General features: G+C 39.4%; 1 protein-coding gene across 1 annotated transcript in view; it reads right to left on the minus strand.

Annotated features, from left to right (window-relative positions):
* Nucleotides 1-27,231, minus strand: part of ezra (ezrin a) — an 89,072-nt gene that overhangs the window by 59,594 nt on the left and 2,247 nt on the right. Inside the window, exons 2-4 of the mRNA XM_061987650.2 lie at nucleotides 8,652-8,735; nucleotides 2,342-2,437; nucleotides 1,992-2,266 (exon numbers count right to left, since the gene is read on the minus strand). Of these exons, the coding sequence (XP_061843634.1) occupies nucleotides 1,992-2,266; nucleotides 2,342-2,437; nucleotides 8,652-8,735 (455 nt within the window). The remainder of the gene's footprint in view (nucleotides 1-1,991; nucleotides 2,267-2,341; nucleotides 2,438-8,651; nucleotides 8,736-27,231) is intronic.

Genomic DNA, 27,231 nt, shown 5'->3' on the forward strand with positions numbered 1-27,231 from the left:
ATTTTTCAACCGATTCAAACCATTCCACCTGGAACACATTCAATTCATCCTTGAAATTTAAACAACAATTTTTCCACGTTCAATAAATTTCCAGGAATTCCTGTTTTTTTCTAACCTTATTTCCAACCTTTTTTAGTGCGATGACTTCTTTCACATTTTTCAACCATTCCACCATCAAAACATTTTTTTAAGTTAGGACAAAGAAACAAGGACTTGAAAAATTCCCGATTTTCCAGAAATTCCATAAAACCATTTCTCAATTAAAAAACTGTTACTACTTCAACATTTCTTGACCGATTTAAACAATTCCAACACCAAGCAATTCAGCTCATTCAGTACTAATCGTTTTAAAAGAAATCCCACTTTTCCCAAAATTTCCAGGAAGTTCCCATTCAAATGAATGGGACATTTTTCCAAGTTGCACGATTCCCACATTTTTCAACCGATTCAAACCATTCCACCTGGAACACATTCAATTCATCCTTGAAATTTAAACAATCATTTTTCCACGTTCAATAAATTTCCAGGAATTCCTGTTTTTTTTCCAACCTTATTTCCAACCTTTTTTAGTGCGATGACTTCTTTCACATTTTTCAACCATTCCACCATCAAAACATTTTTTTAAGTTAGGACAAAGAAACAAGGACTTGAAAAATTCCCGATTTTCCAGAAATTCCATAATACCATTTCTCAATTAAAAAATTGTTACTACTTCAACATTTCTTGACCGATTTAAACAATTCCATCACCAACCAATTCAGCTTCCCAGAATTCCCAGTTTTCCACACCCTATTTTTACCCTTCTTTATGTCGACTACTCCTCCCACATTTTTCAACCCACTTCAACCGTCAAAACATTCCTCTTAGTCAGGACAAAAAAAGAAGTTGTTTTTTGAACTGGAAAAATTCTCGGTTTTCCCGAAATTCCCGGAATTCCGTAATACCATTTCTCAATTAAAAATGTTGCTACTTCAAACATTTCTGGACCTAATAGAACAATTCCAACACCAACCATTTCAAATCATTCAAAACATTCAAACTTTTTACCATTTTCCAAAAATTTCCCTCTTTTCCCGAACTTCCCAAATCTGCATGAAATTCCCATGAATGGGACATTTTTCAAAGCTCCACAACTCCCACATTTTTTATTCGATTCAAACCGTTCCAACTTCAAAATATTCCGCGTGTTTTTAAAAATTCCCGGATTTCCTAGAATTTCTAGTCTTTAGCGACATTTTCCCCATTCAAAAGGAATTATCCATTTTTCAAAATTGCGCAATTCCCACATTTTTCAACCGATTCAAACCATTCCACCTTCAACACATTCAACTCATCCTCGAAATTCAAACAATTATTTTTTTCACATTCAACAAATTTCCAGGAATTCCTGTTTTTTTCTAACTTTATTTCCAACCTTTTTTTAGTGCGATGACTCCTTTCACATTTTTCTACCCATTTTAACCGTTCCACCGTCAAAACATTCCTCTTAGTCAGGACCAAAAACAAGTTGGTTTAATAACTTGAAAATTTCCCGTTTTCCCCGAAATTCCCTAATACCATTTCTCAATTAAAAAACTGTTACTACTTCAACATTTCTTGACCGAATTAAACAATTCCAACACCAAGCAATTCAGCTCATTCAGGACATTCATGCTCCTAATCATTTTCAACAAATCCCGCTTTTCCCAAAATTCCCAAATTTCCAGGAAGTTCCCATTCAAATGAATGGGACATTTTTCCAAGTTGCACAATTCCCACATTTTTCAAGCTATTCAAAGCATTCCAACATCAACACATTGAACTCATCCTGGACATTCAAACTAGCACTTTCCCAAGTTCCAAACCAAATTCCGGTTTTCCTGGAAATTCAAACTCTTCAACATTCAAACTATTCTTCCATTCCTACTACATTCTGTCAGCATTTCAGTTCATCTTCAGCATTGGAGCATTCACACCTCATCTAGTTGTTGTTGTTGTTGTTGTTGTCTCACCTGCGGGACAGCAGGCGCTCCGAGGTCATGTAACCGTTGTGGTGCACCGACTTCTTGTATTCGCCGTACTTGGCCTGGATGGCGTAGGACGCCAGCAGGACGGCCGACTCGGGCGGGCAGTAGATGTCCTCCCCCAGGACGTCCTCCTTCACCTGCAGGTAGAAGAGCCTCCTGGTCACGTCCTGGATCAGCTCCTCGGACACGTCCTCCGGGTAGTACTTGGCCCTCAGCTTGAACTGTAAGGGGGTCTCCTTCTTCACGTCTTGGGACATCACCTGGGGCCGAGAGGAGACTTATTATGGGATGCAGACTCGGGGTTAGATGTTATAAAAAGTCATAAAAAAAAGGACCTTCTTATCGGAGTTGAGCCACATGAGGAAACCTTTGCCGTCCACAAACTGGAGCCCAAAGTACCAAGTCTCGCGCAGGCCGATGGTCCTGGCCACCTGAGATAAAAACAGTCATGACTACGTACTCAAATCCCTTATCATGAATTTTGGACTCTTAAGCCCCGCCCTCTTACTTACTCTCCATCTCCCCCTTGGATTCCAACCAATCAGCTTTTAGTCTTGTTGCTTTGTCAGAGGCTTTAGTTCCTCTAGTGTCCAAATAACTCTAAATGTAGTCTTTGTTACTTAGAATATGTTCCCCTAGTGTCCAAATAACTCTAAATTAAGTCTTTGTTACTTAGAATATGTTCCCCTAGTGTCCAAATAACTCTAAATTAAGTCTTTGTTACTTAGAATATGTTCCCCTAGTGTCCAAATAACTCTAAATTTAGTCTTTGTTACTTAGAATATGTTCCCCGAGTGTCCAAATAACTCTAAATTAAGTCTTTGTTACTTAGAATATGTTCCCTTAGTGTCCAAATAACTCTAAATTAAGTCTTTGTTACTTAGAATATGTTCTCCGAGTGTCCAAATAACTCTAAATGTAGTCTTTGTTACTTAGAATATGTTCCCCTAGTGTCCAAATAACTCTAAATTAAGTCTTTGTTACTTAGAATATGTTCCCCTAGTGTCCTAATAACTCCAAATGAAGTCTTTGTTACTTAGAATATGTTCCCCTAGTGTCCTAATAACTCCAAATGAAGTCTTTGTTACTTAGAATATGTTCCCCTAGTGTCCAAATAACTCTAAGTGAAGTCTTTGTTACTTAGAATATGTACCCCTAGTGTCCAAATAACTCTAAATTAAGTCTTTGTTACTTAGAATATGTTCCCCTAGTGTCCAAATAACTCTAAATTAAGTCTTTGTTACTTAGAATATGTTCCCCTAGTGTCCAAATAACTCTAAATTAAGTCTTTGTTACTTAGAATATGTTCCCCTAGTGTCCAAATAACTCTAAATTAAGTCTTTGTTACTTAGAATATGTTCCCCTAGTGTCCAAATAACTCTAAATTAAGTCTTTGTTACTTAGAATATGTTCCCCTAGTGTCCAAATAACTCTAAATTAAGTCTTTGTTACTTAGAATATGTTCCCCTAGTGTCCAAATAACTCTAAATTAAGTCTTTGTTACTTAGAATATGTTCCCCTAGTGTCCAAATAATTCTAAATTAAGTCTTTGTTACTTAGAATATGTTCCCCTAGTGTCCAAATAACTCCAAATGAAGTCTTTGTTACTTAGAGTATGTTCCCCTAGTGTCCAAATAACTCTAAATTAAGTCTTTGTTACTTAGAATATGTTCCTCTAGTGTCCAAATAACTGTAAATTAAGTCTTTGTTACTTAGAATATGTTCCCCTAGTGTCCAAATAACTCTAAATTAAGTCTTTGTTACTTAGAATATGTTCCGCTCGTGTCCAAATAACTCTAAATTAAGTCTTTGTTACTTAGAATATGTTCCCCTAGTGTCCAAATAACTCTAAATTAAGTCTTTGTTACTTAGAATATGTTCCCCTAGTGTCCAAATAACTCTAAATTAAGTCTTTGTTACTTAGAATATGTTCTCCGAGTGTCCAAATAACTCTAAATGTAGTCTTTGTTACTTAGAATATGTTCCCCTAGTGTCCAAATAACTCTAAATTAAGTCTTTGTTACTTAGAATATGTTCCCCTAGTGTCCAAATAACTCCAAATGAAGTCTTTGTTACTTAGAATATGTTCCCCGGGTGTCCAAATAACTAAATTTAGTCTTTGTTACTTAGAATATGTTCCCCTAGTGTCCAAATAACTCTAAATTAAGTATGTGTTACTTAGAATATCTTCCCCGAGTGTCCAAATAACTCTAAATTAAGTCTTTGTTACTTAGAATATGTTCCCCTAGTGTCCAAATAACTCAAAATTAGTCTTTGTTACTTAGAAAATGTTCCCCTAGTGTCCAAATAACTCAAAATGTAGTCTTTGTTACTTAGAATATGTTCCCCGAGTGTCCAAATAACTCTAAATTAAGTCTTTGTTACTTAGAATATGTTTCCCGAGTGTCCAAATAACTCTAAATTAAGTCTTTGTTACTTAGAATATGTTCCCCTAGTGTCCAAATAACTCTAAATTAAGTCTTTGTTACTTAGAATATGTTCCCCTAGTGTCCAAATAACTCCAAATGAAGTCTTTGTTACTTAGAATATGTTCCCCGGGTGTCCAAATAACTAAATTTAGTCTTTGTTACTTAGAATATGTTCCCCTAGTGTCCAAATAACTCTAAATTAAGTATGTGTTACTTAGAATATCTTCCCCGAGTGTCCAAATAACTCTAAATTAAGTCTTTGTTACTTAGAATATGTTCCCCTAGTGTCCAAATAACTCAAAATTAGTCTTTGTTACTTAGAAAATGTTCCCCTAGTGTCCAAATAACTCAAAATGTAGTCTTTGTTACTTAGAATATGTTCCCCTAGTGTCCAAATAACTCCAAATGAAGTCTTTGTTACTTAGAATGTGTTCCCCGAGTGTCCAAACAACTCTAAATTAAGACTTTGTTACTTAGAATATGTTCCCCTAGTGTCCAAATAACTCTAAATTAAGTCTTTGTTACTTAGAATATGTTCCCCTGGTGTCCAAAAAAACCCTAAATTTAGTCTTTGTTACTTAGAATATGTTCCCCTAGTCCAAATAACTCTAAATTTAGTCTTTGTTACTTAGAATATGTTCCCCTAGTGTCCAAATAACTCTAAATTAAGTCTTTGTTACTTAGAATATGTTCCCCGAGTGTCCAAATAACTCTAAATTAAGTCTTTGTTACTTAGAATATGTTCCCCTAGTGTCCAAATAACTCTAAATTAAGTCTTTGTTACTTAGAATATGTTCCCCTAGTGTCCAAATAACTCTAAAGTAAGTCTTTGTTACTTAGAATATGTTCCCCTAGTGTCCAAATAACTCTAAATTTAGTCTTTGTTACTTAGAATATGTTCCCCTAGTGTCCTAATAACTCCAAATGAAGTCTTTGTTACTTAGAATATGTTCCCCTAGTGTCCAAATAACTCTAAATTAAGTCTTTGTTACTTAGAATATGTTCCCCATACTAAAGTGTTACCAAAAATATATAACTTTGTCTTGAATTTTAAAAAAACTAAACATTTTATTTTCCACTAAAGAAGGGTTGGATGAATGCGCATATGAAACTGGTGGGGTTCGGTACCTCCAACAAGGTTAAGAACCACTGCTCTAGTTCAATTCTCTCTCAGCTTTATTGTTCTACTTCCAAAAATATGGTGTTTCTCAGTTGCAATACACCTTTAAACCACTTGTGGCAGTATTGACTACATCAAACAAACAGAAGAAGTCTGGAGCTAAAGTTAAAGTCAGTTTTTTGTTTAGTTTTTTAGATATATGCATACTAGTTATAGCTATTTGGCTGTTCTAGTTTTTATTTTTATTTATTTATTTATTATATTTTTATTTATTATTTTATTTTATTTTTTACATTTTTATTTTATTTTTATTTATTTAATACACTGTAGCACTTTGAGATTGTTTACTCAATATAAAGTGCTTTTTACAAATAAAATCTATTATTAGGGCCCGCATGGCCCATTGCATAAGGACTCCCACAGGGAGTCCTTATGCAATGGGACATAAGGACCTATTGAATTTCTAAGGTTTTATTATTATTATACCGGCCGCCTCTTTGAGCTGCAATTTGACCCACTTAACATGCTTCAAAGCTCACCATATTTGACTCACACGTCAGGACCTGCGAAAATTGCCGTTAAAAAAAAAACCAAACCCCAAAAATAAAAATTGCGCTCTTGCGCCCCCTAGGAAAAAAAAAACTAGACTGCCTGTAACTCCCACTAGGAAGGTCGGAGAGACATGAAACAAAAACCTCTATGTAGGTCTGATTTACACCTACCTTTCATAATTGTACATTCTCGGGCTAAAATCAATAAAAAGTTGGCAATTCCCCCTTCAAGACAAAAAAGTACTAAAAACAGACACTTTTGCCTCTTTCAGCTGTAATTTGACCCCCTTAACATGCTTCAAAACTCACCAAACTGAACGCACACATCAGGACTAGCAAAAATTGTGATCTAATAAAAAAATCTAGCCCCAAATTTAAAAATTGCGCTCTAGCGCAATTTTTTAATAAAACGGAGAAAAAACTGCTCCTTGGAAGAAAAAAATTACACAACTGCCTGTAACTCCCACTGGGAAGGTCGGAGAGACATGAAACAAAATCCTCTCCGTAGGTCTCACTTAGACCTACATTTCATAAATTGACAACCCCCAGCAAAAATCTACAGGAAGTTTGCTATTCCCCCTTCAACACAACATTTTTGTAAAAACCGGTCACCTTTCTTCAAACATTATCTCCTCTGAGCGCGTTTGTTGTTTCGGCTTCAAACTAACACAGGAGAGAGATTGAACCCTTCTGATGAAAATTTGGCGAAAGAGTTTTGATACCTGCTCCGGTTTTGATTTTATGACCCTTCAAAGAACCACTGCGCTGATGCTGCTGCGCTGCTGTTTTTTTAAGATGGCTGCTTAAAAGCAGGATGCACCAGCGTGCCTACACAATGCAGACTAGGTAGGTACACTAGACAAAAGTATTGGGACAATTATGACTATCACTGGACAAAAGTATTGGGACACTTAAGCCAAAAACTGGACAAAAGTATTGGGACACTTGGGACTAAACACTTGACAAAAGTATTGGGACACTTACGACTAAAAGTAGACAACAGTATTGGGAAACTTAGGACTACCACTGGACAAAAGTATTGGGACACTTACACTGGACAAAAGTATTGGGACACTTACACTGGACTAAAGTATTGGGACACTTGGGACTAAAACTTGACAAAAGTATTGGGACACTTAGGACTAGCACCTGCCAAATACGCGGGCCCGACCAATGCTGCTTGCAGCTTTAATTATTATTATTATTATAGAAACGTTTCTCAAGTGAAAAAATTATGACTAATGTGGTGAAGCTGTATTTTCATTTGCACTTCAATTGTATTCGCAGTTTAACCAACAAAACATATTCAATTTAGTTCAACTGTTTTATTTTTATTTTACATATTTATTTATTTTTTATCTTAGCACTGTAATTTTTTTGAATGGGATGAAAAACCCAGAGTAAGATGACTAATTTAGTGAACTGCCGCTATGTTTTGGAAGGGTTGGCTCACTGCAGGTGCTGCAGTGTCCTTCCATTTGGTGCTTTCAACCGGAAGTGGACTCGTCAGACCACAGAACACTTTTCCACTTTGCATCAGTCCATCTTAGATGAGCTCAGGCCCAGCGAAGCCGACGGCGTTTCTGGGTGTTGTTGATAAACGGTTTTCGCCTTGCATAGGAGAGTTTTAACTTGCACTTGCAGATGTAGCGACCAACTGTAGTTACTGACAGTGGGTTTCTGAAGTGTTCCTGAGCCCATGTGGTGATATCCTTTACACACTGATGTCGCTTGTTGATGCAGTACAGCCTGAGGGATGGAAGGTCACGGGCTTAGCTGCTTACGTGCAGTGATTTCTCCAGATTCTCTGAACCCTTTGATGATATTACGGAGCGTAGATGGTGAAATCCCTAAATTCCTTGCAATAGCTGGTTGAGAAAGGTTTTTCTTAAACTGTTCAACAATTTGCTCACGGGTTTCTTGACAAAGTGGTGACCCTCGCCCCATCCTTGTTTGTGAATGACTGAGCATTTCATGGAATCTACTTTTATACCCAATCATGGCACTGCCGTGTTACAAGCACCGTTCGGAATCAATTAAGGCATGTAAATAAACATTTACAGAATATTTCTGCGTAAATAACTCACTTCACAACGTATACTATCTGCGGCTTATAGTCGGGTGTGGCTAATATAAGGGGGGGGGGAACATTTTTTTTTAAATGTTGTGGGTGCACCTTATATACCGGTGCGCTCTATACTCTGGAAAACACGTTAGTTTGTAGGAAAATCATTCTTTATTTTGCCGCTGGACCGTGCGCTGTTGTCTTGCATTGAAAGGCTAAGGTAGCTACACAACAAATCGAGCTAACGTTGCTATTCATTTTACAATGTATAAAATATATAATTAAAAAAATGTCCTTGAAATTCAGTGGGTGCGCTCTATAGTCCGGAAACTACGGGTACAATTTTTAAATGCGAAACTGTTATTGTTGAGTGCTGGTTGGATACAACTTGGGCAATTTCCTGAAATACATCTCGTATATGATAGGCTCCAAGAGGGACAAGCAGTAGCAAATGGATGGATGGGATGGTTATTTGCAGACCTGGTCAAAGAGCTGCTTCCCCGTGGTGTTGGGATGGAAGGAAAACTCCAGCTCGGCGTCCATGGTGGTGACGCGGACATTAACCTGCGGAGAAAGGTCAGCTATTATAATAATAATAATAGATTTTATTTGTAAAAAGCACTTTACATTGAGTACATTGAGTACCTACTCAGTGGCCTAGTGGTTAGAGTGTCCGCCCTGAGATCGGTAGGTTGTGAGTTCAAATCCCGGCCGAGTCATACCAAAGACTATAAAAATGGGACCCATTACCTCCCTGCTTGGCACTCAGCATCAAGGGTTGGAATTGGGGGTTAAATCACCAAAAATGATTCCCGGGCGCGGCCACCGCTGCTACTCACTGCTCCCCTCACCTCCCAGGGGGTGATCAAGGGTGATGGGTCAAATGCAGAGAATAATTTCGCCACACCTAGTGTGTGTGTGACAATCATTGGTACTTTAACTTTAACTTTAACTTTAACTTTTTAAACAACCTCAAAGTGCTACGATGTATTAAAAAAAAAAAAAAAGATCATAAAAAAATAAATAAAAATAAAAACAAGAACAGCCAAATAGCTAAAACTAGTATGCATATATCTAAAAAAAAGGCTTTTTAAAAAAAAAGAAGGGTTTTAAGCCTTTTTTAAAAGCATCCGCAGTCTGTTGTGCCCTCAGGTGGTCAGGGAGAGCGTTCCACAGACTGGGAGCGGCGGAGCAGAAAGCCCGGTCTCCCATTGTTCGTAGCTTTGTCCTCGGAGGTTGGAGGAGGTTACCGTATTTTTCGGACTATAAGTCGCAGTTTTTTTCATAGTTTATTTATCTCATTCAAGTAAGATTTCATGGGATTTAGCGATTAGGAGTGACAGATTGTTTGGTAAACGTATAGCATGTTCTATATGTTATAGTTATTTGAATGACTCTTACCATAATATGTTACCTTAACATACCAGTTGGTTATTTATGCCTCAAATGTCTATTCTTGGCGTTGGCTTTTATCAAATACATTTCCCCCCAAAAATGCGACTTATACTCCAGTGCGACTTATATATGTTTTTTCCCTTCTTTATTATGCATTTTCGGCCGGTGCGACTTATACTCCGGAGCGACTTATACTCCGAAAAATACGGTATCAAAAAAAAAGACTTTTTTTTAAAAAAAGGAGGGTTTTTAAGCCCTTTTTAAAAGCATCCACAGTCTGTGGTGCCCTCAGGTGGTCAGGGAGAGCGTTCCAAAAACTGGGAGTGGCGGAGCAGAAAGCCCACATCTCCCATTGTTCGTAGCTTTGTCCTCGGGAGGTTGGAGGAAGTTACCGTATTTTTCGGACTATAAGTCGCAGTTTTTTTTCATAGTTTGGCCGGGGGTGCGACTTATACTCAGGAGCGACTTATGCGTGAAATTATTAACAAATTAGCGTAAAATATCAAATAATATTATTGCCTCATATAACGTACACTTATTCAGCCTGTTTATTTATTTTAAATTGCCTTTCAAATGTCTATTCTTGGTGTTGAGTTTTATCAAATACATTTCCCCAAAAAATGCGACTTATACTCCAGTGCGACTTATGTATGTTTTTTTCCTTCTTTAGTTTGCATTTTCGGCCGGTGCGACTTATACTCCGGAGCGACTTATACTCCGAAAAATACGGTATCAAAAAAAAAAACTTTTTTTTTTTAAAAGAAGGGTTTTTAAGCCTTTTTTAAAAGCATCCACAGTCTGTGGTGCCCTCAGGTGGTCAGGGAGAGCGTTCCAAAAACTGGGAGTGGTGGAGCAGAAAGCCCACGTCTCCCATTGTTCGTAGCTTTGTCCTCGGGAGGTTGGAGGAAGTTACCGTATTTTTCGGACTATAAGTCGCAGTTTTTTTTCATAGTTTGGCCGGGGGTGCGACTTATACTCAGGAGCGACTTATGCGTGAAATTATTAACAAATTAGCGTAAAATATCAAATAATATTATTGCCTCATATAACGTACACTTATTCAGCCTGTTTATTTATTTTAAATTGCCTTTCAAATGTCTATTCTTGGTGTTGGCTTTTATCAAATACATTTCCCCAAAAAATGCGACTTATACTCCAGTGCGACTTATGTATGTTTTTTTCCTTCTTTAGTTTGCATTTTCGGCCGGTGCGACTTATACTCCGGAGCGACTTATACTCCGAAAAATACGGTATCAAAAAAAAAACTTTTTTTTTTTTAAAAGAAGGGTTTTTAAGCCTTTTTTAAAAGCATCCACAGTCTGTGGTGCCCTCAGGTGGTCAGGGAGAGCGTTCCACAGACTGGGAGCGGCGGAGCAGAAAGCCCCCGTCTCCCATTGTTCGTAGCTTTGTCCTCGGAGGTTGGAGGAGGTTACCGTATTTTTCGGACTATAAGTCGCACTAGACGTATAAGATTTCATTTAGCGATTAGGAGTGAGAGATTGTTTGGTAAACGTATAGCATGTTCTATATGTTATAGTTATTTGAATGACTCTTACCATAATATGTTACCTTAACATACCAGTTGGTTATTTATGCCTCATATAACGTACACTTATTCAGCCTGTTTATTTATTTTAAATTGCCTTTCAAATGTCTATTCTTGCTGTTGGCTTTTATCAAATACATTTCCCCAAAAAATGCGACTTATATATATATATGTTTGTTTCCTTCTTTATTTTGCATTTTCGGCCGGTGCGACTTATACTTCGAAAAATACGGTATCTAAAAAAAGGCTTTTTTTTTAAAAAGAAGGGTTTTTAAGCCCTTTTTTAAAGCATCCACAGTCTGTGGTGCCCTCAGGTGGTCAGGGAGAGCGTTCCAAAAACTGGGAGTGGCGGAGCAGAAAGCCCACGTCTCCCATTGTTCGTAGCTTTGTCCTTGGGAGGTTGGAGGAGGTTACCGTACTTTAGATACGTTTTTTTCCTTCTTTATTTTGCATTTTCGACCGGTGCGACTTATACTCCGAAAAATACGGTATCTAAAAAAAGGCTTTTTTTTTAAAAAAAAAGAAGGGTTTTTAAGCCTTTTTTAAAAAATCATCCACAGTCTGTGGTGCCCTCAGGTGGTCAGGGAGAGCGTTCCACAGACTGGTAGCTTTGTCCTCGGAGGTTGGAGGAGGTTACCGTATTTTAGATACGTTTTTTTCCTTCTTTATTTTGCATTTTCGACCGGTGCGACTTATACTCCGAAAAATACGGTATCTAAAAAAAGGCTTTTTTTAAAAAGAAGGGTTTTTAAGCCTTTTTTAAAAGCATCCACAGTCTGTGGTGCCCTCAGGTGGTCAGGGAGAGCGTTCCACAGACTGGTAGCTTTGTCCTCGGAGGTTGGAGGAGGTTACCGTATTTTAGATACGTTTTTTTCCTTCTTTATTTTGCATTTTCGACCGGTGCGACTTATACTCCAAAAAATACGGTATCTAAAATAAGGCTTTTTTAAAAAAAAGAAGGGTTTTTAAGCCTTTTTTTAAAAAGCATCCACAGTCTGTGGTGCCCTCAGGTGGTCAGGGAGAGCGTTCCACAGACTGGTAGCTTTGTCCTCGGAGGTTGGAGGAGGTTACCGTATTTTAGATACGTTTTTTTCCTTCTTTATTTTGCATTTTCGACCGGTGCGACTTATACTCCAAAAAATACGGTATCAAAAAAAAGACTTTTTAAAAAAAAGAAGGGTTTTTAAGCCCTTTTTAAAAGCATCCACAGTCTGTGGTGCCCTCAGGTGGTCAGGGAGAGCGTTCCACAGACTGGTAGCTTTGTCCTCGGAGGTTGGAGGAGGTTACCGTATTTTAGATACGTTTTTTTCCTTCTTTATTTTGCATTTTCGACCGGTGCGACTTATACTCCAAAAAATACGGTATCAAAAAAAAGACTTTTTAAAAAAAAGAAGGGTTTTTAAGCCCTTTTTAAAAGCATCCACAGTCTGTGGTGCCCTCAGGTGGTCAGGGAGAGCGTTCCACAGACTGGTAGCTTTGTCCTCGGAGGTTGGAGGAGGTTACCGTACTTTAGATACGTTTTTTTCCTTCTTTATTTTGCATTTTCGACCGGTGCGACTTATACTCCAAAAAATACGGTATCTAAAAAAAGGCTTTTTTTTAAAAAAAAGAAGGGTTTTCAAGCCCTTTTTTAAAAAAGCATCCACAGTCTGTGGTGCCCTCAGGTGGTCAGGGAGAGCGTTCCACAGACTGGGAGCTTTGTCCTCGGAGGTTGGAGGAGGTTACCGTACTTTAGATACGTTTTTTTCCTTCTTTATTTTGCATTTTCGACCGGTGCGACTTATACTCCAAAAAATACGGTATCTAAAAAAAGGCTTTTTTAAAAAAAAGAAGGGTTTTTAAGCCTTTTTTTTTAAAGCATCCACAGTCTGTGGTGCCCTCAGGTGGTCAGGGAGAGCGTTCCACAGACTGGTAGCTTTGTCCTCGGAGGTTGGAGGAGGTTACCGTATTTTAGATACGTTTTTTTCCTTCTTTATTTTGCATTTTCGACCGGTGCGACTTATACTCCAAAAAATACGGTATCTAAAATAAGGCTTTTTTTAAAAAAAGAAGGGTTTTTAAGCCTTTTTTTAAAAAGCATCCACAGTCTGTGGTGCCCTCAGGTGGTCAGGGAGAGCGTTCCACAGACTGGTAGCTTTGTCCTCGGAGGTTGGAGGAGGTTACCGTATTTTAGATACGTTTTTTTCCTTCTTTATTTTGCATTTTCGACCGATGCGACTTATACTCCAAAAAATACGGTATCAAAAAAAAGACTTTTTAAAAAAAAGAAGGGTTTTTAAGCCCTTTTTAAAAGCATCCACAGTCTGTGGTGCCCTCAGGTGGTCAGGGAGAGCGTTCCACAGACTGGTAGCTTTGTCCTCGGAGGTTGGAGGAGGTTACCGTACTTTAGATACGTTTTTTTCCTTCTTTATTTTGCATTTTCGACCGGTGCGACTTATACTCCAAAAAATACGGTATCTAAAAAAAGGCTTTTTTTAAAAAAAAAGAAGGGTTTTCAAGCCCTTTTTTAAAAAAGCATCCACAGTCTGTGGTGCCCTCAGGTGGTCAGGGAGAGCGTTCCACAGACTGGGAGCTTTGTCCTCGGAGGTTGGAGGAGGTTACCGTACTTTAGATACGTTTTTTTCCTTCTTTATTTTGCATTTTCGACCGGTGCGACTTATACTCCAAAAAATACGGTATCTAAAAAAAGGCTTTTTTAAAAAAAAGAAGGGTTTTTAAGCCTTTTTTTTTAAAGCATCCACAGTCTGTGGTGCCCTCAGGTGGTCAGGGAGAGCGTTCCACAGACTGGTAGCTTTGTCCTCGGAGGTTGGAGGAGGTTACCGTATTTTAGATACGTTTTTTTCCTTCTTTATTTTGCATTTTCGACCGGTGCGACTTATACTCCAAAAAATACGGTATCTAAAATAAGGCTTTTTTTTAAAAAAGAAGGGTTTTTAAGCCTTTTTTTAAAAAGCATCCACAGTCTGTGGTGCCCTCAGGTGGTCAGGGAGAGCGTTCCACAGACTGGGAGCTTTGTCCTCGGAGGTTGGAGGAGGTTACCGTACTTTAGATACGTTTTTTTCCTTCTTTATTTTGCATTTTCGACCGGTGCGACTTATACTCCAAAAAATACGGTATCTAAAAAAAGGCTTTTTTAAAAAAAAGAAGGGTTTTTAAGCCTTTTTTTTTCAAGCATCCACAGTCTGTGGTGCCCTCAGGTGGTCAGGGAGAGCGTTCCACAGACTGGTAGCTTTGTCCTCGGAGGTTGGAGGAGGTTACCGTATTTTAGATACGTTTTTTTCCTTCTTTATTTTGCATTTTCGACCGGTGCGACTTATACTCCAAAAAATACGGTATCTAAAATAAGGCTTTTTTTTAAAAAAGAAGGGTTTTTAAGCCTTTTTTTAAAAAGCATCCACAGTCTGTGGTGCCCTCAGGTGGTCAGGGAGAGCGTTCCACAGACTGGGAGCTTTGTCCTCGGAGGTTGGAGGAGGTTACCGTACTTTAGATACGTTTTTTTCCTTCTTTATTTTGCATTTTCGACCGGTGCGACTTATACTCCAAAAAATACGGTATCTAAAAAAAGGCTTTTTTAAAAAAAAGAAGGGTTTTTAAGCCTTTTTTTTTCAAGCATCCACAGTCTGTGGTGCCCTCAGGTGGTCAGGGAGAGCGTTCCACAGACTGGTAGCTTTGTCCTCGGAGGTTGGAGGAGGTTACCGTATTTTAGATACGTTTTTTTCCTTCTTTATTTTGCATTTTCGACCGGTGCGACTTATACTCCAAAAAATACGGTATCAAAAAAAAGACTTTTTAAAAAAAAGAAGGGTTTTTAAGCCCTTTTTAAAAGCATCCACAGTCTGTGGTGCCCTCAGGTGGTCAGGGAGAGCGTTCCACAGACTGGTAGCTTTGTCCTCGGAGGTTGGAGGAGGTTACCGTACTTTAGATACGTTTTTTTCCTTCTTTATTTTGCATTTTCGACCGGTGCGACTTATACTCCAAAAAATACGGTATCTAAAAAAAGGCTTTTTTTTAAAAAAAAGAAGGGTTTTCAAGCCCTTTTTTAAAAAAGCATCCACAGTCTGTGGTGCCCTCAGGTGGTCAGGGAGAGCGTTCCACAGACTGGGAGCTTTGTCCTCGGAGGTTGGAGGAGGTTACCGTACTTTAGATACGTTTTTTTCCTTCTTTATTTTGCATTTTCGACCGGTGCGACTTATACTCCAAAAAATACGGTATCTAAAAAAAGGCTTTTTTAAAAAAAAGAAGGGTTTTTAAGCCTTTTTTTTTAAAGCATCCACAGTCTGTGGTGCCCTCAGGTGGTCAGGGAGAGCGTTCCACAGACTGGTAGCTTTGTCCTCGGAGGTTGGAGGAGGTTACCGTATTTTAGATACGTTTTTTTCCTTCTTTATTTTGCATTTTCGACCGGTGCGACTTATACTCCAAAAAATACGGTATCTAAAATAAGGCTTTTTTTTAAAAAAGAAGGGTTTTTAAGCCTTTTTTTAAAAAGCATCCACAGTCTGTGGTGCCCTCAGGTGGTCAGGGAGAGCGTTCCACAGACTGGTAGCTTTGTCCTCGGAGGTTGGAGGAGGTTACCGTACTTTAGATACGTTTTTTTCCTTCTTTATTTTGCATTTTCGACCGGTGCGACTTATACTCCAAAAAATACGGTATCTAAAAAAAGGCTTTTTTTTTAAAAAAAGAAGGGTTTTCAAGCCCTTTTTTAAAAAAGCATCCACAGTCTGTGGTGCCCTCAGGTGGTCAGGGAGAGCGTTCCACAGACTGGGAGCTTTGTCCTCGGAGGTTGGAGGAGGTTACCGTACTTTAGATACGTTTTTTTCCTTCTTTATTTTGCATTTTCGACCGGTGCGACTTATACTCCAAAAAATACGGTATCTAAAATAAGGCTTTTTTTTAAAAAAGAAGGGTTTTTAAGCCTTTTTTTAAAAAGCATCCACAGTCTGTGGTGCCCTCAGGTGGTCAGGGAGAGCGTTCCACAGACTGGTAGCTTTGTCCTCGGAGGTTGGAGGAGGTTACCGTATTTTAGATACGTTTTTTTCCTTCTTTATTTTGCATTTTCGACCGGTGCGACTTATACTCCCAAAAATACGGTATCTAAAAAAAGGCTTTTTTTTTTTAAAAAAGAAGGGTTTTCAAGCCTTTTTTTTTAAAAAGCATCCACAGTCTGTGGTGCCCTCAGGTGGTCAGGGAGAGCGTTCCACAGACTGGTAGCTTTGTCCTCGGAGGTTGGAGGAGGTTACCGTATTTTAGATACGTTTTTTTCCTTCTTTATTTTGCATTTTCGACCGGTGCGACTTATACTCCAAAAAATACGGTATCTAAAAAAAGGCTTTTTTTAAAAAAAGAAGGGTTTTTAAGCCTTTTTTTAAAAAGCATTCACAGTCTGTGGTGCCCTCAGGTGGTCAGGGAGAGCGTTCCACAGACTGGTAGCTTTGTCCTCGGAGGTTGGAGGAGGTTACCGTATTTTACATACGTTTTTTTCCTTCTTTATTTTGCATTTTCGACCGGTGCGAATTATACTCCAAAAAATACGGTATCTAAAAAAAGGCTTTTTTTTTAAAAAAAGAAGGGTTTTTAAGCGTTTTTTTAAAAAGCATCCACAGTCTGTGGTGCCCTCAGGTGGTCAGGGAGAGCGTTCCACAGACTGGTAGCTTTGTCCTCGGAGGTTGGAGGAGGTTACCGTATTTTAGATACGTTTTTTTCCTTCTTTATTTTGCATTTTCGACCGGTGCGACTTATACTCCCAAAAATACGGTATCTAAAGAAAGGCTTTCTTAAAAAAAGAAGGGTTTTTAAGCCTTTTTTAAAAAAGCATCCACAGTCTGTGGTGCCCTCAGGTGGTCAGGGAGAGCGTTCCACAGACTGGTAGCTTTGTCCTCGGAGGTTGGAGGAGGTTACCGTATTTTAGATACGTTTTTTTCCTTCTTTATTTTGCATTTTCGACCGGTGCGACTTATACTCCGAAAAATACGGTATCTAAAAAAAGGCTTTTTAAAAAAAAGAAGGGTTTTTAAGCCTTTTTTTTTTTAAAAAGCATCCACAGTCTGTGGTGCCCTCAGGTGGTCAGGGAGAGCGTTCCACAGACTGGTAGCTTTGTCCTCGGAGGTTGGAGGAGGTTACCGTATTTTAGATACGTTTTTTTCCTTCTTTATTTTGCATTTTCGACCGGTGCGACTTATACTCCGAAAAATACGGTATCTAAAAAAAGGATTTTTTTAAAAAAAAGAAGGGTTTTTAAGCCTTTTTTTTTTAAAAAGCATCCACAGTCTGTGGTGCCCTCAGGTGGTCAGGGAGAGCGTTCCACAGACTGGGAGCGGCGGAGCAGAAAGCCCGGTCTCCCATTGTTCGTAGCTTTGTCCTCGGAGGTTACCGTATTTTTCGGACTATAAGTCGCAGTTTTTTTTCGTAGTTTGGCCGGGGGTGCGACTTATACTCAGGAGCGACTTATGTGATATGCATTTTCGGCTGGTGCGACTTATACTCCGGAGCGACTTATACTCCGAAAAATACGGTAACTAAAACTAATATGCATATATCTAAAAAAAAAAAAAGCTTTTTTTTTTAAAAAGAAGGGTTTTTAAGCCTTTTTTAAAAGCATCCACAGTCTGTGGTGCCCTCAGGTGGTCAGGGAGAGCGTTCCACAGACTGGGAGCGGCGGAGCAGAAAGCCCCGTCTCCCATTGTTCGTAGCTTTGTCCTTGGAGGTTACCGTATTTTTCGGACTATAAGTCGCAGTTTTTTTCATAGTTTGGCCGGGGGTGCGACTTATACTCAGGAGCGACTTATGTGATATGCATTTTCGGCTGGTGCGACTTATACTCCGGAGCGACTTATACTCCGAAAAATACGGTAACTAAAACTAATATGCATATATCTAAAAAAAAAAAGGCTTTTTTAAAAAAAAAAGAAGGGTTTTTAAGCCTTTTTTAAAAGCATCCACAGTCTGTGGTGCCCTCAGGTGGTCAGGGAGAGCGTTCCACAGACTGGGAGCGGCGGAGCAGAAAGCCCCCGTCTCCCATTGTTCGTAGCTTTGTCCTCGGAGGTTACCGTATTTTTCGGACTATAAGTCGCAGTTTTTTTCATAGTTTGGCCGGGGGTGCGACTTATACTCAGGAGCGACTTATGTGATATGCATTTTCGGCTGGTGCGACTTATACTCCGGAGCGACTTATACTCCGAAAAATACGGTAACTAAAACTAATATGCATATATCTAAAAAAAAAAAAAAGCTTTTTTTTTTAAAAAGAAGGGTTTTTAAGCCTTTTTTAAAAGCATCCACAGTCTGTGGTGCCCTCAGGTGGTCAGGGAGAGCGTTCCACAGACTGGGAGCGGCGGAGCAGAAAGCTCCCGTCTCCCATTGTTCGTAGCTTTGTCCTCGGAGGTTACCGTATTTTTCGGACTATAAGTCGCAGTTTTTTTCATAGTTTGGCCGGGGGTGCGACTTATACTCAGGAGCGACTTATGTGATATGCATTTTCGGCTGGTGCGACTTATACTCCGGAGCGACTTATACTCCGAAAAATACGGTAGCTAAAACTAATATGCATATATCTAAAAAAAAAAGGCTTTTTTAAAAAAAGAAGGGGTTTTAAGCCTTTTTTAAAAGCATCCGCAGTCTGTGGTGCCCTCAGGTGGTCAGGGAGAGCGTTCCACAGACTGGGAGCGGCGGAGCAGAAAGCCCCGTCTCCCGTTGTTCGTAGCTTTGTCCTCGGAGGTTGGAGGAGGTTACCGTATTTTTCGGACTGTAAGTCGCAGTTTTTTTCATAGTTTGGCCGGCGGGGGTGCGACTTATACTCAGGAGCGACTTATGCGTGAAATTATTAACACATTAGCGTAAAATATCAAATAATATTATTTGTCTCATTCACGTAAGAGACTAGACGTATAAGATTTCATGGGATTTAGCGATTTAGTCTCTTACGTGAATAAGATAAATAATATTATTTGATATTTTACGCTAATGTGTTAATAATTTCACACATAAGTCGCTCCTGAGTATAAGTCGCACCCCCGGCCAAACTATGAAAAAAACTGTGACTTATAGTCCGAAAAATACGGTAACCTCCGAGGACAAAGCTACGAACAATGGGAGACGGGGCTTTCTGCTCCGCCGCTCCCAGTCTGTGGAACGCTCTCCCTGACCACCTGAGGGCACCACAGACTGTGGATGCTTTTAAAAAAGGCTTAAAAACCCTTCTTTTTTTTTAAAAAAGCCTTCTTTTTTTTTGATATATGCATATTAGTTTTAGTTACCGTATTTTTCGGAGTATAAGTCGCTCCGGAGTATAAGTCGCACCAGCCGAAAATGCATATCACATAAGTCGCTCCTGAGTATAAGTCGCACCCCCGGCCAAACTATGAAAAAAACTGTGACTTATAGTCCGAAAAATACGGTAACCTCCGAGGACAAAGCTACGAACAATGGGAGACGGGGGCTTTCTGCTCCGCCGCTCCCAGTCTGTGGAACGCTCTCCCTGACCACCTGAGGGCACCACAGACTGTGGATGCTTTTAAAAAAGGCTTAAAACCCTTCTTTTGAAAAAAAGCCTTTTTTTTAGATATATGCATATTAGTTTTAGCTACCGTATTTTTCGGAGTATAAGTCGCTCCGGAGTATAAGTCGCACCAGCCGAAAATGCATATCACATAAGTCGCTCCTGAGTATAAGTCGCACCCCCGGCCAAACTATGAAAAAAACTGTGACTTATAGTCCGAAAAATACGGTAACCTCCGAGGACAAAGCTACGAACAATGGGAGACGGGGCTTTCTGCTCCGCCGCTCCCAGTCTGTGGAACGCTCTCCCTGACCACCTGAGGGCACCACAGACTGTGGATGCTTTTAAAAAAGGCTTAAAAACCCTTCTTTTTTTTTAAAAAAGCCTTCTTTTTTTTTGATATATGCATATTAGTTTTAGTTACCGTATTTTTCGGAGTATAAGTCGCTCCGGAGTATAAGTCGCACCAGCCGAAAATGCATATCACATAAGTCGCTCCTGAGTATAAGTCGCACCCCCGGCCAAACTATGAAAAAAACTGTGACTTATAGTCCGAAAAATACGGTAACCTCCGAGGACAAAGCTACGAACAATGGGAGACGGGGGCTTTCTGCTCCGCCGCTCCCAGTCTGTGGAACGCTCTCCCTGACCACCTGAGGGCACCACAGACTGTGGATGCTTTTAAAAAAGGCTTAAAACCCTTCTTTTGAAAAAAAGCCTTTTTTTTAGATATATGCATATTAGTTTTAGCTACCGTATTTTTCGGAGTATAAGTCGCTCCGGAGTATAAGTCGCACCAGCCGAAAATGCATATCACATAAGTCGCTCCTGAGTATAAGTCGCACCCCCGGCCAAACTATGAAAAAAACTGCGACTTATAGTCCGAAAAATACGGTAACCTCCGAGGACAAAGCTACGAACAATGGGAGACCAGGCTTTCTGCTCCGCCGCTCCCAGTCTGTGGAACGCTCTCCCTGACCACCTGAGGGCACCACAGACTGTGGATGCTTTTAAAAAAGGCTTAAAAACCCTTCTTTTTTAAAAAAAGCCTTTTTTTTTTTTAGATATATGCATATTAGTTTTAGTTACCGTAATTTTCGGAGTATAAGTCGCTCCGGAGTATAAGTCGCACCAGCCGAAAATGCATATCACATAAGTCGCTCCTGAGTATAAGTCGCACCCCCGGCCAAACTATGAAAAAAACTGCGACTTATAGTCCGAAAAATACGGTAACCTCCGAGGACAAAGCTACGAACAATGGGAGACGGGGGCTTTCTGCTCCGCCGCTCCCAGTTTGTGGAACGCTCTCCCTGACCACCTGAGGGCACCACAGACTGTGGATGCTTTTAAAAAAGGCTTAAAAACCCTTCTTTTTTTTAAAAAGCCTTTTTTTTTTAGATATATGCATATTAGTTTTAGTTACCGTATTTTTCGGAGTATAAGTCGCTCCGGAGTATAAGTCGCACCAGCCGAAAATGCATATGACATAAGTCGCTCCTGAGTATAAGTCGCACCCCCGGCCAAACTAAGAAAAAAACTGTGACTTATAGTCCGAAAAATACGGTAACCTCCGAGGACAAAGCTACAAACAATGGGAGACGGGGCTTTCTGCTCCGCCGCTCCCAGTTTGTGGAACGCTCTCCCTGACCACCTGAGGGCACCACAGACTGCGGATGCTTTTAAAAAAGGCTTAAAAACTCTTCTTTTTAAAAAAAAAAGCCTTTTTTTAGATACCGTATTTTTCAGAGTATAAGTCGCTCCGGAGTATAAGTCGCACCGGCCGAAAATGCATAATAAAGAAGGAAAAAAACATATATAAGTCGCGCTGGAGTATAAGTCGCATTTTTGGGGGAAATGTATTTGATAAAAGCCAACAGCAAGAATAGACATTTGAAAGGCAATTTAAAATAAATAAACAGGCTGAATAAGTGTACGTTATATGAGGCATAAATAACCAACTGGTATGTTAACGTAACATATTATGGTAAGAGTCATTTAAATAACTATAACATATAGAACATGCTATACGTTTACCAAACAATCTGTCACTCCTAATCACTAAATGAAATCTTATACGTCTAGTCTCTTACGTGAATGAGATCAATAAAATATGAAAAAAAACTGCGACTTATAGTCCGAAAAATACGGTAACCTCCTCCAACCTCCGAGGACAAAGCTACGAACAATGGGAGACCGGGCTTTCTGCTCCGCCGCTCCAAGTCTGTGGAACGCTCTCCCTGACCACCTGAGGGCACCACAGACTGTGGATGCTTTTAAAAAAGGCTTAAAAACCCTTCTTTAAAAAAAAAAAAAAAAAGCCTTTTTTTTTTTTAGATATATGCATATTAGTTTTAGCTACCGTATTTATCGGAGTATAAATCGCTCCGGAGTATAAGTCGCACCAGCCGAAAATGCATATCGTATTTTTCGGACTATAAGTCGCAGTTGTTTTTCATAGTTTGGCCGGGGGTGCGACTTATACTCAGGAGCGACTTATGTGTGAAATTATTAACACATTACCGTAAAATATCAAATAATATTATTCAGTTCATTCACGTAAGAGACTAGACGTATAAGATTTCATGGGATTTAGCGATTAGGAGTGACAGATTGTTTGGTAAACGTATAGCATGTTCTATATGTTATAGTTATTTGAATGACTCTTACCATAATATGTTACGTTAACATACCAGTTGGTTATTTATGCCTCATATAACGTACACTTATTCAGCCTGTTTATTTATTTTAAATTGCCTTTCAAATGTCTATTCTTGCTGTTGGCTTTTATCAAATACATTTCTCCAAAAAATGCGACTTATATATGTTTTTTTCCTTCTTTATTTTGCATTTTCGGCCGGTGCGATTTATACTCCGAAAAATACGGTATCAAAAAAAAGACTTTTTTTTAAAAAGAAGGGTTTTTAAGCCTTTTTTAAAAGCATCCACAGTCTGTGGTACCCTCAGGTGGTCAGGGAGAGCGTTCCAAAAACTGGGAGTGGCGGAGCAGAAAGCCCACGTCTCCCATTGTTCGTAGCTTTGTCCTCGGGAGGTTGGAGGAAGTTACCGTATTTTTCGGACTATAAGTCGCAGTTTTTTTTACCGCGGGGTGCGACTTATACTCAGGAGCGACTTATGCGTGAAATTATTAACAAATTAGCGTAAAATATCAAATAATATTATTGCCTCATATAACGTACACTTATTCAGCCTGTTTATTTATTTTAAATTGCCTTTCAAATGTCTATTCTTGCTGTTGGCTTTTATCAAATACATTTCCCCAAAAAATGCGACTTATACTCCAGTGCGACTTATGTATGTTTTTTTCCTTCTTTAGTTTGCATTTTCGGCCGGTGCGACTTATACTCCGGAGCGACTTATACTCCGGAGCGACTTATACTCCGAAAAATACGGTATCAAAAAAAAAACTTTTTTTTTTTTAAAAGAAGGGTTTTTAAGCCTTTTTTAAAAGCATCCGCAGTCTGTGGTGCCCTCAGGTGGTCAGGGAGAGCGTTCCACAGACTGGGAGCGGCGGAGCAGAAAGCCCCCGTCTCCCATTGTTCGTAGCTTTGTCCTCGGAGGTTGGAGGAGGTTACCGTATTTTTCGGACTATAAGTCGCACTAGACGTATAAGATTTCATTTAGCGATTAGGAGTGAGAGATTGTTTGGTAAACGTATAGCATGTTCTATATGTTATAGTTATTTGAATGACTCTTACCATAATATGTTACCTTAACATACCAGTTGCTTATTTATGCCTCATATAACGTACACTTATTCAGCCTGTTGTTCACTATTCTTGATTTATTTTAAATTGCCTTTCAAATGTCTATTCTTGGTGTTGGCTTTTATCAAATACATTTCCCCCCAAAAATGCGACTTATACTCCAGTGCGACTTATCTAAAAAAAGGCTTTTTTTTAAAAAAAGAAGGGTTTTTAAGCCTTTTTTAAAAGCATCCACAGTCTGTGGTGCCCTCAGGTGGTCAGGGAGAGCGTTCCACAGACTGGGAGTGGCGGAGCAGAAAGCTCGGTCTCCCATTGTTCGTAGCTTTGTCCTCGGAGGTTGGAGGAGGTTACCGTATTTTAGATACGTTTTTTTCCTTCTTTATTTTGCATTTTCGACCGGTGCGACTTATACTCCGAAAAATACGGTATCTAAAAAAAGCCTTTTTTTTTTAAAAGAAGGGTTTTCAAGCCTTTTTTTTAAAAAGCATCCACAGTCTGTGGTGCCCTCAGGTGGTCAGGGAGAGCGTTCCACAGACTGGTAGCTTTGTCCTCGGAGGTTGGAGGAGGTTACCGTATTTTAGATACGTTTTTTTCCTTCTTTATTTTGCATTTTCGACCGGTGCGACTTATACTCCAAAAAATACGGTATCTAAAAAAAGCCTTTTTTTAAAAAAAGAAGGGTTTTCAAGCCTTTTTTTTAAAAAGCATCCACAGTCTGTGGTGCCCTCAGGTGGTCAGGGAGAGCGTTCCACAGACTGGTAGCTTTGTCCTCGGAGGTTGGAGGAGGTTACCGTATTTTAGATACGTTTTTTTCCTTCTTTATTTTGCATTTTCGACCGGTGCGACTTATACTCCAAAAAATACGGTATCTAAAAAAAGGCTTTTTTTTAAAAAAGAAGGGTTTTCAAGCCTTTTTTTTTAAAAAGCATCCACAGTCTGTGGTGCCCTCAGGTGGTCAGGGAGAGCGTTCCACAGACTGGTAGCTTTGTCCTCGGAGGTTGGAGGAGGTTACCGTATTTTAGATACGTTTTTTTCCTTCTTTATTTTGCATTTTCGACCGGTGCGACTTATACTCCGAAAAATACGGTATCTAAAAAAAGGCTTTTTTTAAAAAAAAGAAGGGTTTTTAAGCCCTTTTTAAAAGCATCCACAGTCTGTGGTGCCCTCAGGTGGTCAGGGAGAGCGTTCCACAGACTGGTAGCTTTGTCCTCGGAGGTTGGAGGAGGTTACCGTATTTTAGATACGTTTTTTTCCTTCTTTATTTTGCATTTTCGACCGGTGCGACTTATACTCCAAAAAATACGGTATCTAAAAAAAGGCTTTTTTTAAAAAAAAGAAGGGTTTTCAAGCCTTTTTTTTAAAAAAAGCATCCACAGTCTGTGGTGCCCTCAGGTGGTCAGGGAGAGCGTTCCACAGACTGGTAGCTTTGTCCTCGGAGGTTGGAGGAGGTTACCGTATTTTAGATACGTTTTTTTCCTTCTTTATTTTGCATTTTCGACCGGTGCGACTTATACTCCGAAAAATATGGTATCTAAAAAAAGTCTTTTTTTTTTATAAAAAGAAGGGTTTTTAAGCCTTTTTTTTTTTTTTAAAGCATCCACAGTCTGTGGTGCCCTCAGGTGGTCAGGGAGAGCGTTCCACAGACTGGTAGCTTTGTCCTCGGAGGTTGGAGGAGGTTACCGTATTTTAGATACGTTTTTTTCCTTCTTTATTTTGCATTTTCGACCGGTGCGACTTATACTCCGAAAAATACGGTATCAAAAAAAAGACTTTTTAAAAAAAAAGAAGGGTTTTTAAGCCCTTTTTAAAAGCATCCACAGTCTGTGGTGCCCTCAGGTGGTCAGGGAGAGCGTTCCACAGACTGGTAGCTTTGTCCTCGGAGGTTGGAGGAGGTTACCGTATTTTAGATACGTTTTTTTCCTTCTTTATTTTGCATTTTCGACCGGTGCGACTAATACTCCAAAAAATACGGTATCTAAAAAAGGCTTTTTTTTAAAAAAGAATGTTTTTTAAGCCTTTTTTTAAAAAAGCATCCACAGTCTGTGGTGCCCTCAGGTAGTCAGGGAGAGCGTTCCACAGACTGGTAGCTTTGTCCTCGGAGGTTGGAGGAGGTTACCGTATTTTAGATACGTTTTTTTCCTTCTTTATTTTGCATTTTCGACCGGTGCGACTTATACTCCAAAAAATACGGTATCTAAAAAAAGGCTTTTTTTTAAAAAAGAAGGGTTTTTAAGCCCTTTTTAAAAGCATCCACAGTCTGTGGTGCCCTCAGGTGGTCAGGGAGAGCGTTCCACAGACTGGTAGCTTTGTCCTCGGAGGTTGGAGGAGGTTACCGTACTTTAGATACGTTTTTTTCCTTCTTTATTTTGCATTTTCGACCGGTGCGACTTATACTCCAAAAAATACGGTATCAAAAAAAAGACTTTTTAAAAAAAAAGAAGGGTTTTTAAGCCCTTTTTAAAAGCATCCACAGTCTGTGGTGCCCTCAGGTGGTCAGGGAGAGCGTTCCACAGACTGGTAGCTTTGTCCTCGGAGGTTGGAGGAGGTTACCGTATTTTAGATACGTTTTTTTCCTTCTTTATTTTGCATTTTCGGCCGGTGCGACTTATACTCCAAAAAATACGGTATCTAAAAAAAGGCTTTTTTTAAAAAAAGAAGGGTTTTCAAGCCTTTTTTTTTTAAAAAGCATCCACAGTCTGTGGTGCCCTCAGGTGGTCAGGGAGAGCGTTCCACAGACTGGTAGCTTTGTCCTCGGAGGTTGGAGGAGGTTACCGTATTTTAGATACGTTTTTTTCCTTCTTTATTTTGCATTTTCGACCGGTGCGACTTATACTCCAAAAAATACGGTATCTAAAAAAGGCTTTTTTTTAAAAAAAAGAAGGGTTTTTAAGCCTTTTTTTTTTAAAAAGCATCCACAGTCTGTGGTGCCCTCAGGTGGTCAGGGAGAGCGTTCCACAGACTGGTAGCTTTGTCCTCGGAGGTTGGAGGAGGTTACCGTATTTTAGATACGTTTTTTTCCTTCTTTATTTTGCATTTTCGACCGGTGCGACTTATACTCCAAAAAATACGGTATCAAAAAAAAGACTTTTTAAAAAAAAAGAAGGGTTTTTAAGCCCTTTTTAAAAGCATCCACAGTCTGTGGTGCCCTCAGGTGGTCAGGGAGAGCGTTCCACAGACTGGGAGCTTTGTCCTCGGAGGTTGGAGGAGGTTACCGTACTTTAGATACGTTTTTTTCCTTCTTTATTTTGCATTTTCGGCCGGTGCGACTTATACTCCAAAAAATACGGTATCTAAAAAAAGGCTTTTTTTAAAAAAAGAAGGGTTTTCAAGCCTTTTTTTTTTAAAAAGCATCCACAGTCTGTGGTGCCCTCAGGTGGTCAGGGAGAGCGTTCCACAGACTGGTAGCTTTGTCCTCGGAGGTTGGAGGAGGTTACCGTATTTTAGATACGTTTTTTTCCTTCTTTATTTTGCATTTTCGACCGGTGCGACTTATACTCCAAAAAATACGGTATCTAAAAAAGGCTTTTTTTTAAAAAAAAGAAGGGTTTTTAAGCCTTTTTTTTTTAAAAAGCATCCACAGTCTGTGGTGCCCTCAGGTGGTCAGGGAGAGCGTTCCACAGACTGGTAGCTTTGTCCTCGGAGGTTGGAGGAGGTTACCGTATTTTAGATACGTTTTTTTCCTTCTTTATTTTGCATTTTCGACCGGTGCGACTTATACTCCGAAAAATACGGTATCTAAAAAAAGGCTTTTTTAAAAAAAAAAAGGGTTTTTAAGCCTTTTTTTAAAAAGCATCCACAGTCTGTGGTGCCCTCAGGTGGTCAGGGAGAGCGTTCCACAGACTGGTAGCTTTGTCCTCGGAGGTTGGAGGAGGTTACCGTACTTTAGATACGTTTTTTTCCTTC

Source organism: Nerophis lumbriciformis, linkage group LG26 (genome assembly GCF_033978685.3).
Source record: "Nerophis lumbriciformis linkage group LG26, RoL_Nlum_v2.1, whole genome shotgun sequence".
In the NCBI taxonomy this organism is placed as follows: Eukaryota; Metazoa; Chordata; class Actinopteri; order Syngnathiformes; family Syngnathidae; genus Nerophis; species Nerophis lumbriciformis.